This window comes from Leptodactylus fuscus, chromosome 2 (assembly GCF_031893055.1).
Source record: "Leptodactylus fuscus isolate aLepFus1 chromosome 2, aLepFus1.hap2, whole genome shotgun sequence".
NCBI classification, from domain to species: Eukaryota; Metazoa; Chordata; class Amphibia; order Anura; family Leptodactylidae; genus Leptodactylus; species Leptodactylus fuscus.
Window position 1 is genome coordinate 230,580,984 of NC_134266.1, and position 12,854 is coordinate 230,593,837.

Genomic DNA, 12,854 nt, shown 5'->3' on the forward strand with positions numbered 1-12,854 from the left:
AAGCCCCATATAGCTTTATTTTGTTGCAGATTTTGCTGTGTTTTTTTGAGGATTGAGTAGAAGGTAGACATGTAAGAGTTTCCTTTATATCTTCTATTCCTTTTGCACTCATACTTAGCCTTGGCTCAAAAAACCGTAACAAAATCTGCAACAAAAAACTGCGTTTCCGCAACGTGGGGCCTTATCCTTTAAGTCTGAAGCCCCAGGTTGCGTAAACCCAGCGTTTTTTATTACAGATTTTGCTGCAGTTTTTTTAGACCAAAGTCAGCAGTGTGTTGAAAATGAATGGAAAACATAAAGGAAGCTCTTAGACATTTCCCTTCCGTTAAATCCACTCCTGACTTTGGCTCAACCAAACGCAGCAAAATCTGCAACAAAAAAATGCTGCATTTCCACAACGTGGGCCCTTAACCATGGGTGTTTTTCCATGATCAAAGAGACTCTCCTACCTCTGGTTCTCCATTCCATGTCCAAAGGTGCAGAGGCTTGAGTGACCAATCACTGGCTCGGCAATCACCTGATGGGAATGACTAGTGACATCATCAAAATTTGATGCGTTGGTTACCTGAGCCTATTTTAGCCTGATCAGATAAAATGGAGGACACAACACCTGAATGGTGAACTAGGGTTAGGCGGGAATCAATTTATTTGTGGTTTGTATTTTGGATAACCATGGCGATTGCATTAATCTCTGCAAATCACAGGAGTATTGGACAGCCACTAGCATTTCTGGCACATGTGAATATACCCCTACAGTTCTAACTACAACCTCAGTCTTGCAGGGATGAGTTAATAGAACTAGTTTAATATCCCTCTGCGCAGGAGCCATCCTCACACTATAGCTCCCTACTATGGGCAAACTCCCTTACTCTCCATGGCCGCCACGGCTCCCGGAAGTATTGGGTCCGCACTTTTATCCTTTCCGTTCCTCGGTCTATTTGGTTCCACATGGTGTGGAGGGCCCTGCAGTCCCGCACCCTCCATCTGCTCTGCCGCGCCAGCTTCTCCACCTCCGCAGGCGGTTTCCCTCCACTCTTGATGCCTGAAGACCCAAAGAGGCCTCGGCGGGAGGAACGACTTATGGCGCCGAAAATCGGTACCCACAACGGGACCTTCCACTGCGATGAAGCGCTGGCGTGTTACCTGCTGCGGACGCTGGAGCCCTATAGAGTAAGACAGGCGTGACATAACTGACATGGGAGCCTAGCCGCCTAGGGCAGCGGGTGTCACCGCGTTATACAGGACGGGCAGGGCTGAGCGCCATGTGCTGCATTGTATTACATAGTTCTGGGGGGTAAATGCATGCTACGGGTATTTGTCAATAAAGTTTATTGAAGTGAACACTGTATGCTTTAGTGTTTTGTGCTATAGGTTTAGTTACAGTGGGAAGTTTCCTAGTATATAATATCCAGGGTTCATGTCTAGTAGCATATGAAGGCCACTTGGTGCGGTGTACACCATATTGGTGTATACCACAGCTACTGAATTACTATACAGTATAGATGGCGTAGCTCACCAGGGGTCAAGGTGGGACTTGAAAACGCCATATAAAAATATATTGAAAGGAAAGATTTGCCAGGGCTTGCTCTAGGTTCACACAAGCACTTGGGTTTTCATTGTTCGGGACCCAAAACCATACCTCCCAACTTTTGAAGAACTGAAAGAGGGTTAAAATGTGCGGTGCGCATAGCGCACTGCAGCAAATTTAGCCCCGCCCACTTTTGTGTTGACTCCACCCATTCTCATTAATTTTTCATGTTCCCGCACACCGTATAATCCTCCTACAGTCACCCGTAAATTGTCCCCCCTCTATCTCTCCCCCAGTTTCATATACACCCTTCATCTGCCATGTCCCCTCCATCTCTGCCCCCAGATTCATGTCCCCTCCATCTCTGCCCCCAGATTCATGTCCCCTCCATCTCTGCCCCCAGATTCATGTCCCCTCCATCTCTGCCCCCAGATTCATGTCCCCTCCATCTCTGCCCCCAGATTCATGTCCCCTCCATCTCTGCCCCCAGATTCATGTCCCCTCCATCTCTGCCCCCAGATTCATGTCCCCTCCATCTCTGCCCCCAGATTCATGTCCCCTCCATCTCTGCCCCCAGATTCATGTCCCCTCCATCTCTGCCCCCAGATTCATGTCCCCTCCATCTCTGCCCCCAGATTCATGTCCCCTCCATCTCTGCCCCCAGATTCATGCCGTCCTCTCCTTCATCTGCCCCCAGTTACACGTTCCACCTCCACTTACAGTACACTCACCTTCTCCTCGTTCCCCCGCTGCACTCTGCGCGCCTCTCTCTCACTGGCGCACAGTTGTAGACGTGATGTGACGTAATCACATTGCGTCTACAAGCCAGTAGGCGGCGTTCAGCGGCGAAGCGAGGAGCTGACCTGTGTCAGCTCCTTGCTTCAGCCGCGTATGTGTTCAACTCAGATCTGCGTCCTCTGGACGCAGATCTGAGTTGAAATCGGGACATACCTCCCTCCAACCGGGACCGCGGGACACGTCACCGGAATCGTGAATGTCCCGCAGAAATCAGGACGGTTGGGAGGTATGCCAAAACCCCAAACCTATTCCACTTAAAAAGCGGTTACTCATGGAAATCCACGGGCCCATTAATAATGAGGTCCACCCGAAAAACGCAGAGATGAGCACTGCTTGTAGGACTTTTTTCTCTGCATTTTTCAAGCGGATTTGAGAACACAATCCCCGAACGTAGTGCGAGCGCTGGTGTGAATCCAGCCTTAAAGGGATTGACCAGGGAGTTAAGTGTACCTTCCTTTCTCTGGGGGATCCATTCTGATTCTGACCATGGACTTCATAGGTAAATTACCTTTGTTGTCGGAACTGGTTGAGTATAGTAAAGCCAACCCCCATTGGACATGAGCTGGAGAGGAGGGATGGGACTGGTCACGTGACCAGGGAAAGGAAGGTAAATGGAGCATTTATTACCCATTGGATCTCTGATTATCCCAGCAGAATGGGGGTCCTGAACACCTTAGTCCTTCTCACTGGCCAACCCCAGTTGTTTGAATGGAGCGGTGATGGAACACGCATAACCTATGGTACTGATGGAGATGGCAGAATACAATGCTTGTCGCTGTCAGTCCGATAGACTGACTGAGGGTGGACATGAATATGCCACTGTATGTAAGGACAACATATTACATGTGACAGGTCATCTTGAAAATGTTGGCATATCTTTAAAGGGGTTATCTAGGAAATATAGATTTTTGCCTGCGCTCTGGTGTCCCAGGCTGTTGTCCAGTCCAGTGGTGTCCATGGGCTTGTCCATGGGCTTGTTGCATGAGGGCTTCTGCTAGAAAAAGCCCCCAGGTTCTGCTGGACTGGACTGCGGCAGAGGGGGCCTGGGACAGGTGGGTATGGGGTTGTTTTTACCACCTTCCCTGACCTTTTGACAAAAATCTGTATTTCCTGGACAACCTTTTTAAGATAGGCAATCGATTTTAGGTTAATATAATAATAATATTATTATTAGCTGGTACCCGCGACTTCGTCTGCTGTGATTGTAGAAGTGGGTATATACAGGCGGGGGTAAGGTTTTCGTACTGTGTATAAGGTATGGGATATGAAATGTAACTTTATCTTGTTTTTGCTGTAATTCAGAGAATACGTGAGACTTTTGTGTTGAAGTTAATTTGTATTTGAGCTGCTATACGGTGTTGTGAGAAACTTTACATAGTGACTTTGGGACAGAAGTATTTGAAGTTAACCCTTTCCCGTCGATGGCATTTTTTGATTTTGGTTTTTCATTTTTGACTCCCCTCCTTCTAAACCCCATAACTTTTTTATTTCTCCGCTCCCAGAGCCATATGAGGTCTTAATTTTTCTTGGGACAAATTTTTCTTCATGATGCCACCATTATTTATTCTATATAATGTACTGGGAAGCAGGGAAAAAATTCTGAATGGGGTGGATTTGAAGAAAAAATGCATTTCTGCGACTTTCTTAGGGGCTTTGGTTTTATGGCGTTCACTGTGCAACCAAAATGACATGTCCCCTGTATTCTGTGTTTCGTTACGATTCCAGGGATACCAAATTTATATGGTTTTAGTTACATTTTGACCCCTTAAAAAAATCCAAAACTGTGTTAAAACATTTTTTTTTTGAAAAGTCGTCATATTCCGACAGCCATAACTTTTTTTATACGTGCGTGTATGGGGATGTATAGGGCGTCTTTTTTTGCGGGGTCGGGTGTACTTTGTAGTTCTACCATTTCGGGAAATGTTATTGCTTTGATCAGTTTTTATTCAAATTTTTATCAGAATCAAAAGAGTGAAAAAACGGCGGTTTGGCACTTTTGACCATTTTTCCCGCTACGGCGTTTACCGAACAGGAAAAATATTTGTATAGCTTTGTAGAGCGGGCGATTTCGGACGCGGGGATACACTAACATGTATGTGTTTCACAGTTTTTAACTACTTTTATATGTGTTCTAGGGAAAGGGGGGTGATTTGAATTTTTAATCCTTTTTATTTGTTTTTATATGTTTTACACTTTTTTTTAAACTTTTTTTTTTGCATTTATTAGACCGCCTAGGGGTATTGACATGGGTGGGCGGTGTCGCGGATTGTCAGAGCGGTGGGGGTCGACAAACATGGCTGCTCCGGAGCGCTAAAGAGAGCCTCCTGGAGTATCGTTAAGGTGAGGGGCAAAGTGGTAAAGTATATGTGAATGTGATTGTGTGGGGTTAGGGGCGAGGCTGTAGAGGGCAATATGAATTTTGTAGCTTGCTATGGTCCAAAGTGTGTGAGATTGCAGAGATGGTGGTGTGAGTTTGGGTTTTGTGGGGGTCCTGGCACAAACGTATGTGTGCTATGTGACGAAAAGTAGCCTATTGCGCAATTGGGTGTATTAACTATGTTTGTGGAAAATTTCAGCCAAGTCGGTCGAGCGGGTTTTGCGTGATTGAGGAACAAACATCCAAACACACAAACCCACAAACATCCAAACTCACAAACTTTCACGTTTATAATATTAATATGATTATTATTATTCATTCATGAAAAGTGGCTTTATAAGGAAATTTTTCTGATTGACCAAATGCTGCCACAGAATTTGCAAATTCTGCACAATCCTGGTGGTTATTTTTTCCATTAGCTGAAAAAAACTAAAAAATCAAACAGAGGAAACATTCAGCATCTGACTGCCATGGAAATGAAGGCTGGTTTGAGGCAGAATTTGGAGCTGATTTTTAGGTATTGATAAATTTGGAGCAAGCTCAAACAGGGTGCTTGTCATGCTGTGATCTTTGCGCCCCATTGACAATGACAGGAGGCAGAATTGGGGTAAAATCCACCCCAAAATCGACAAATACTGTAGTGTGAACCGAACCTAAGAGGGCAACCCTGAAGGGCTATAGGATGCATTGTGACGTAGAACTGTATGTAATAGGTCAGTGCCTTGATAATAGAAATTGCTTCTTTCAGGACCTCCCTGTCCTCTTCTCCAACACAAGTGTGTGAAATGTTAATTGTGCCGTATATATAACACATAAAGGGTTTATTATGTTGTCCTTCATTAGGATGCAGAGATTGTTAGAACCCGGGACCCGCAGCTTTTATCCCATTGTGATGTTGTTGTCGATGTGGGCGGAGAATATGATCCTTCCCGAAACCGTTATGACCACCATCAGAGGTGAAACTACATCTATCTTTTTAACTCTACAATGTTTTTGTCCCTTTGTCACCTTAGTTACCTCTAGATGCTCTGATATCTTGTAGGTCGTTCTGTGAAACCATGAACAGTTTATATCCTGACAAGCCGTGGGTTACTAAGCTGAGCAGCGCTGGCCTGGTGTACGCTCACTTTGGTGCACAGATACTAGCCACTCTTCTAGGAACTGATGAGGAGGACCCTATTATACCAGTTTTATATGACAAGGCAAGTGATACTAAATTAGTAGGACAAGATGTAACAAACTGGAAAAAAACAAAATGGCACTTGTTCATAAATCTCCCATTTTTTGGTACCCTTAGGGCTAGTTCACGCAGGACAAGAGGGGGTGGATTTTGGCGCAGAATCCACCTCAAAATCCGCCCCTCCCCACAATGGATGTCTATGTAGACCGCTAGCAATCTTTCTTCCGTGAGCAGTTTGTTCCTGCTCGTGGAAAAAAGAAGCGAGCTGCCCTTTCTTGAGGTGGATGCTGCAGCGCGTCAAGGCAATCCCTCCAGACTAGGCCCATTCATTTAGGTCTACTCTGGAGCGGGAAGCCGCGACAGTTGTGGCTAGCCGCGGCAGGCGCATTTTGGTCCTGATTCTGACACGCTTCCCACGTCAAAAGCAGGACCAAAATACGTGGTCATCAGCCCCAATACCTCAGTATGTTCACACCAAGTTTTTTGCAGGCGGATTTTGACGCGGAACCTGTCTCAAAATTCGCCTGTAAAAATGGCTCCCGTTGACTTCAGTGGGAGCTGCTTGCTTTTTTTCCATGGAAAAAAGAAGCAAGATGACCTATCTTGCTGTGACTTGAGACACGCTCCTGTTTAGGCCCATTCATTCGGGGGTTTTCAGGCTAAAATTATTGATGGTGTATGGTGGTCTACTGATGTAAAACTATGATATTTCTATTTTTCCAGATGTATGAGAATTTTGTTGAAGAAATCGATGCTATAGACAATGGGATTTCACAGTTTGATGGGGAGCAGAGATACAACATTACCACCACCCTGAGCTCCCGAGTTGGACACCTTAACCCACGCTGGAATGAACCTGATCAGGACACAGAGGTAATAAGCCTACCATGGGTCATTGATATAGGGGGTCAATGATATTAGACAACAATGATGTCACAGTTAAAGGGGCTCTATCAGCAAAATTATGCTAATAGAGCACCACATATGCCCCTCCAGAGCGCAACTGTGCAGGCTCACTCGCGAACTGCCATTAAGTTAAATGGCGAGTGAGCCTGCGCAGTAGCGCTGCGGAGGGAAGCGCTACTACGCAGGCGCGGGATTTGAAGAGATGAAGCCAGAAGAAACGGAACCAGAGGGCGTTACTACAAGAAGACAGAAGAGGCAGGCGTGCCCGAAGCTGGCGTCGCATCGTTTATCGATTTGCATATATGTTTTAATGCTTTTATTTAAAAATGGGACCGGGGTTTAATATAACATTTACGGTGCCTGAATAGCCTTTTTAAAGGCTATTCATGCATATGTGGGGCTCTATTAGCATAATTTTGCTGATAGGGACCCTTTAAGGCATAATGTACACGGTGACATCATAGGGAAGAGCTAAAATATACATTGTTGTATTAAGTGTGGAAATAATGCAAACGGTGATCTCCGTTTTGAATTATATTTTGCATTCTCCCCTTCCATAGTCATCAATACAACACACATCTTTGGGGCTGTGGACCCAACTACTTGCTGTACCCCACAGCAGCTACTATGTTTGCCATTGTAATAGTTTCAGTTCATGAGTATATTGTCACTATTTCCTGACTTTCTGTTCCTCAACTGTTTGCTCCGGTGTAATCTATGTGAATGAGGAACCATTCCTTTTAAGAAAACCCAAAACCTGCCACCAAGTGTGAAACCCCCAATGACATACACTGTGGTTTCTCTGGGGCAGGGTCTCTGTGTGCTGTATGTCATGCAGTGTTACCACCCACTTGGATAGCATACCCTAATTTTCATTAACAGTAAAAGGGCTTATAACTTTGGAATAGATGAACGGATTTCGGGGTTTTTTTTGTGTGTTTTTTTGCTGTTCAGTGTTTTCTGCCACTTGAAGCTCACAAATAAATTTCCTTTTGTAGGCTGGATTTAAGAAAGCAATGGAACTGGCAGGGACCGAGTTCGTGTCGCGCTTGGACTTTTACCACCGATCCTGGCTGCCGGCTCGATCTTTGGTGGAGGAAGCCATCAGACAGCGATTCGAGGTTTAGTAGCCACTTAGTATTCCATTGCAGAGTTTGGAATGAGAGTTCATTCTTTGGCGATATCAAGTGTTTGTGCTTGTCAGAAGTTGGCCTCTAGGGGCAGTAATGTGCAGTATTAACTACTGTGTCTTGTACAGGTGGATGACAGTGGAGAAGTGGTCATCTTGGCCCAGGGTGGATGTCCTTGGAAGGAGCACTTATTCCAGGTGGAAAAGGAAATAAATCTAGAGAAACAAATAAAATATGTCATCTATCCCGATCAGAGCGCTAAGTGGAGGGTACAATGTGTCCCCACAGGTCCCAACACTTTTCAGAATCGGTAAGTAAAGGCATAGCTTCTCGTAACCTTACCGTAGCTATATATACTGCAGCCCTTCACGTGTATATGTAGGAATTGCATATACAGCTATTATATAAAAGCATCTTTGTATATGTAGGGTCACAAGGTGGGTTTAGTGTTAGTTTTTGGGTGTTTTTTTTTTTGTTTTGTTTTTTTTTTTTTTTTATAATACTAATGCAATAAAAATACTCATTGCCTTTCTTTTATATATCACAAAGTAAGGCTACAGTCACACTAGCATTGTGTGACCGTTTGGTGGTTTCCGTCTCCCATTCTGCTTAAAATTTGCACTCACTGGAGATCAGTAACTTCATCTCTCTGTCAATTTCAAGCGGAAAAGCGGCAGACCCCATTATAGTCTCTGGTTTCTGTGGGTAACCCTTTTTAAGCTGATAGGGTTTCTATTTTTCGGACCCTAAGAACAGAAACCTGAATGCTAGTGTAGAGGATCTGATCTAATTCTCATTGTAATAGTAGATCATAGGAATCAACACACTCCTATGTAATAAATCTTGACTGTAAACCATTGCCACATCTAAAGAGTGTCTGCTTTCAGAATAAGATGGGTATATACTTTTAATAATAATAATAATAAAAAAAAAAAAAATCAGGTTTAACTTATTTATGTGAAAAAGTATCTCTCATCATCCCTAGTAGTGAAAGGAAGAAATGAAAACTTCAATGATCCTAAAAAAAAAATGTTTATGGAGTGGAAATCACTTGTAAACATGAGATTGGAAATAACTAGTAAGGCTAAACATTCAGGTAGTAGAGAAGCAGCTTTTTTTTTTTTCTGTTGCAGATTTTTTAAATTTTTTTTTTTTTTAGATAAAGCCAGGAGTGGCTAGAAAAGAATAGAAAATATAAAGGAATCTCCTATACGTCTAACGTCTTCTCAATCCACGCATGGCTTTGGCTCAAAAAAAAGCAACAAAACCTGCAACAAAAAAAGTAGCTTTTCCGCAGTGTGGGGCCTCAACCTAATGGCGGGTTCACATCTGCGCCCAGTCTTTAGTTCAGCCAATCCGGCCCATTTCCGTTTTCTGCCCCACGTGCGTCTTCTGCCTGTCCATGGGGAAACCATCTTTTTCTGGCCACAAAGTCGGACATGCAGGACTTTGTGTACGGTTAAAAAAAAATATATATAAAAAAAGGCTTTCCCTGTGGACAGGCAGAAGATGCACACGGGTGGTAACTTTGCAAACCCATTCATGCGGGGCAGAAGACTGAAACCAGACAGATTGGCGAAACCGGAGACCTGGCGCAGATGTAAAGCCGCTCTAAGGGCTAGTTCACACGGGGACATGGACGCCGATTTTGACAGCGGATTTCGCGGCCAAATCAGCGTCCATACAATGTCCACACTATGTGAACTGCTCCCGCCGCGACCATCGCGGTCACGGCTTTCACCTCCGCTGTCGGCTCAAATGAATGAGCCGACATGGAGGGCGCTGCGGCTGGGCGGAAGCTGCGGCTCATCACGAGCGGCTTCCGCCCGAAAGATAGGTCATGTCGCTTCTTTTTCTGCTAGCGAGCTAGCAGAGAAAAAAAAAGCGAGCAGTTCACATAGGGATACATTGTATGGACGCTGATTTGGCCACGAAATCCGCTGTCAAAATCAGCGTTCATGTCCCCGTGTGAACTAGCCCTAAGGGTGTTTTCACATAAACAATCTGTTTTTAGAGCTGTAAGCAGAAAAGAAAAAAACAACTTGAATGTATGTTCTTGTGTGTTTCCATTTTGATCCATGCAACATCTGTTTGTCATCCATGCTTTGTTTTGGTTCTCTCAGCCACAAAAAGGATCAGTGCTCACCCAGATAATTCAGAGAACCTTCTTTATTGAAGAACAATCAGTAGATATGGCACAACGCGTTTCAGACCCATAGGTCCTTTGTCAAGTGCAAACGTACATTCCCTTGTGCAGACTTTAGTTGGCTTTATTTTACTTGAGACTCCTTGTATCACTGTTATTTACATGCATTGAATCTGTGGACAAACTACATTTCCCATCTCCTTGCTCTTACTCACTGTGGACCCATCCCGTCCAGTAGAGAACAGCCACTGATGTGGATTATCAGATCTATGTAGTGTATGCTGCACTCATTGGAGATCAGTAACTTCATCGTTCAGCTGATCTATGGGGGTCAGATCTTCATGTATGGATAGCCATCAGTGTTTAGCCCTCTAACTAGTGCCTGCTAGAGATGATTATTTTTTTTTCTGGTCAGAATAATTGATATTAATACCTTTCATATTCTTGTGTCTAGGCTTTCTCTACCAGAGGACTGGCGTGGGCTTCGGGCAGATGACCTCTCCTCAGTCAGTGGCATTCCTGGTTGTATCTTCGTTCATGCCAGTGGCTTCATTGGTGGAAACGAGACACAGGGAGGAGCTCTGGAAATGGCACGGAAAGCACTGACGTCCTAGAGCTATTACTTTGGATCTAAGGCTATGGCAAAGTGCAGAACGGAGAATCTGACAACTTGTATTTATACCATGTGACATCAGTAAATATTTTTGTATTCAATGTCTGTCTGTAGTACCAGTTATTTATTGCCACCCATCTGTGTATACTTATGACACACGTGCACAACTTGAGGCACACACTGATGCTGCCAAGTAATGGACTAGCCATTACTGTGATGATTTGTCACTTATCTTACCATCCATTAATGCCACATTATGTTGCAACCACATGGGAGGATGTCACTTGCTCACACACGCCACGCAACCACTGTCATCCCAAGAGTTCAAGAACAATAAGACAATGTAAAGATTTATATATTTAGTTAATGATCTTGCACTTGAACCTTGTAATATACATTGCATCACTATCTTATGGCCTCTGTAAATGGATCTATATAGGTGACAGGTAGAGCCATGTAAGTATGACCATGAAAACCAGATTATAGATCTCGTCATGAACATGGAGCTTGCTTTATGTTCAGTGCCCTGGTCTCCCTGCAATGAACACTCCCCATCCCTTCACATCTGTTTCAGCTTTCTCCTAATTGTGTGAATATGGGACAACAGCTCGAGTCCAACCAAGTTTTACCTGTGAAAGCAGCAGAGGGACTCCTAGCATAATACTTATCTATGCTGCTAGAAATCTCCTCTCCCACCATGATGTTCAGGCTGGTAAATCCAGTGATCACACAGACTGAGTTTTTCACAGGTGAAAGTTGGTCATGTGAATGTGGCTAAAGGCTATATGCACACAACTGAGGGTGCCGGCTGAACAGGGCTCTGGTGCCTTTTTCCAAATCTAGAGCAGGTCCTATCCCCCTCTTGAAATCATACTTATAACATCCAATTGCCTTCCATTTAAAAAAAAAAAAAAATCGCCTTGGCCTGCACACTTGGTTGTGTACCTGAGGCCTAACTCAACATATGTGCTGTTACATGCAGAAGGTTGCTAGATTTGTAGCTGTAACCTGATAAGCAAAGTTACGTAAGACTGAGTGCTAGACATCACAACATCTGGGGATACGCACAAGGTGAGCCAGCAGAATATTGACCAGATTGTCAAAATGAAGGGCTCTCTTAAGTAAAGCATAGGCATAGCTTCGTAATAAGGTGTTTGCCAAATGTGTCCTAGTATTATTTGTCCAAATACAATGTATTAGATGAATGAAACCTGAGGATATTAATCCTGCACCCGTTTGTACAACAGCTAAAAGTTTGACCATACAAAAAATATATATATAATATATTTGCAATGCTTCATTGGTTGCTGTATTTGAGGTATTTTATGCCATCAAGTATTTACCAATAGTTGCAGGAGTCGGGATGGCCAACATGCTGGCAACTACACTCACCAGCCACTTTATTAGGTACACCTGTCCAACTGCTCGTTAACACTTAATTTCTAATCAGCCAATCACATGGCGGCAACTCAGTGCATTTAGGCATGTAGACATGGTCAAGACAATCTCCTGCAGTTCAAACCGAGCATCAGTATGGGGAAGAAAGGTGATTTGAGTGCCTTTGAACGTGGCATGGTTGTTGGTGCCAGAAGGGCTGGTCTGAGTATTTCAGAAACTGCTGATCTACTGGGATTTTCACGCACAACCATCTCTAGGGTTTACAGAGAATGGTCCGAAAAAGAAAAAACATCCAGTGAGCGGCAGTTCTGTGGGCGGAAATGCGTTGTTGATGCCAGAGGTCAGAGGAGAATGGCCAGACTGGTTCGAGCTGATAGAAAGGCAACAGTGACTCAAATAGCCACCCGTTACAACCAAGGTAGCCAGAAGAGCATCTCTGAACGCACAGTACGTCAAACTTTGAGGCAGATGGGCTACAGCAGCAGAAGACCACACCGGGTGCCACTCCTTTCAGCTAAGAACAGGAAACTGAGGCTACAATTTGCACAAGCTCATCGAAATTGGACAATTGAAGATTGGAAAAACGTTGCCTGGTCTGATGAGTCTCGATTTCTGCTGCGACATTTGGATGGTAGGGTCAGAATTTGGCGTCAACAACATGAAAGCATGGATCCATCCTGCCTTGTATCAACGGTTCAGGCTGGTGGTGGTGGTGTGGGGAATATTTTCTTGGCACTCTTTGGGCCCCTTGGTACCAATTGAGCATTGTTGCAACGCC

The 12,854-nt window shown here is 44.3% G+C and overlaps 1 protein-coding gene across 1 annotated transcript; it reads left to right on the forward strand.

Annotated features, from left to right (window-relative positions):
* The first annotated feature begins 938 nt into the window (after positions 1–938).
* MYG1 (MYG1 exonuclease) lies at positions 939–10,779 on the forward strand. The gene is made up of 7 exons (XM_075265778.1): positions 939–1,170; positions 5,547–5,659; positions 5,746–5,905; positions 6,607–6,756; positions 7,788–7,910; positions 8,048–8,229; positions 10,520–10,779. Exons 1-7 carry the CDS (start codon positions 949–951, stop codon positions 10,677–10,679), a joined length of 1,110 nt encoding a protein of 369 aa, XP_075121879.1. The 5' UTR covers positions 939–948; the 3' UTR covers positions 10,680–10,779.
* The last annotated feature ends 2,075 nt before the right edge of the window (positions 10,780–12,854 follow it).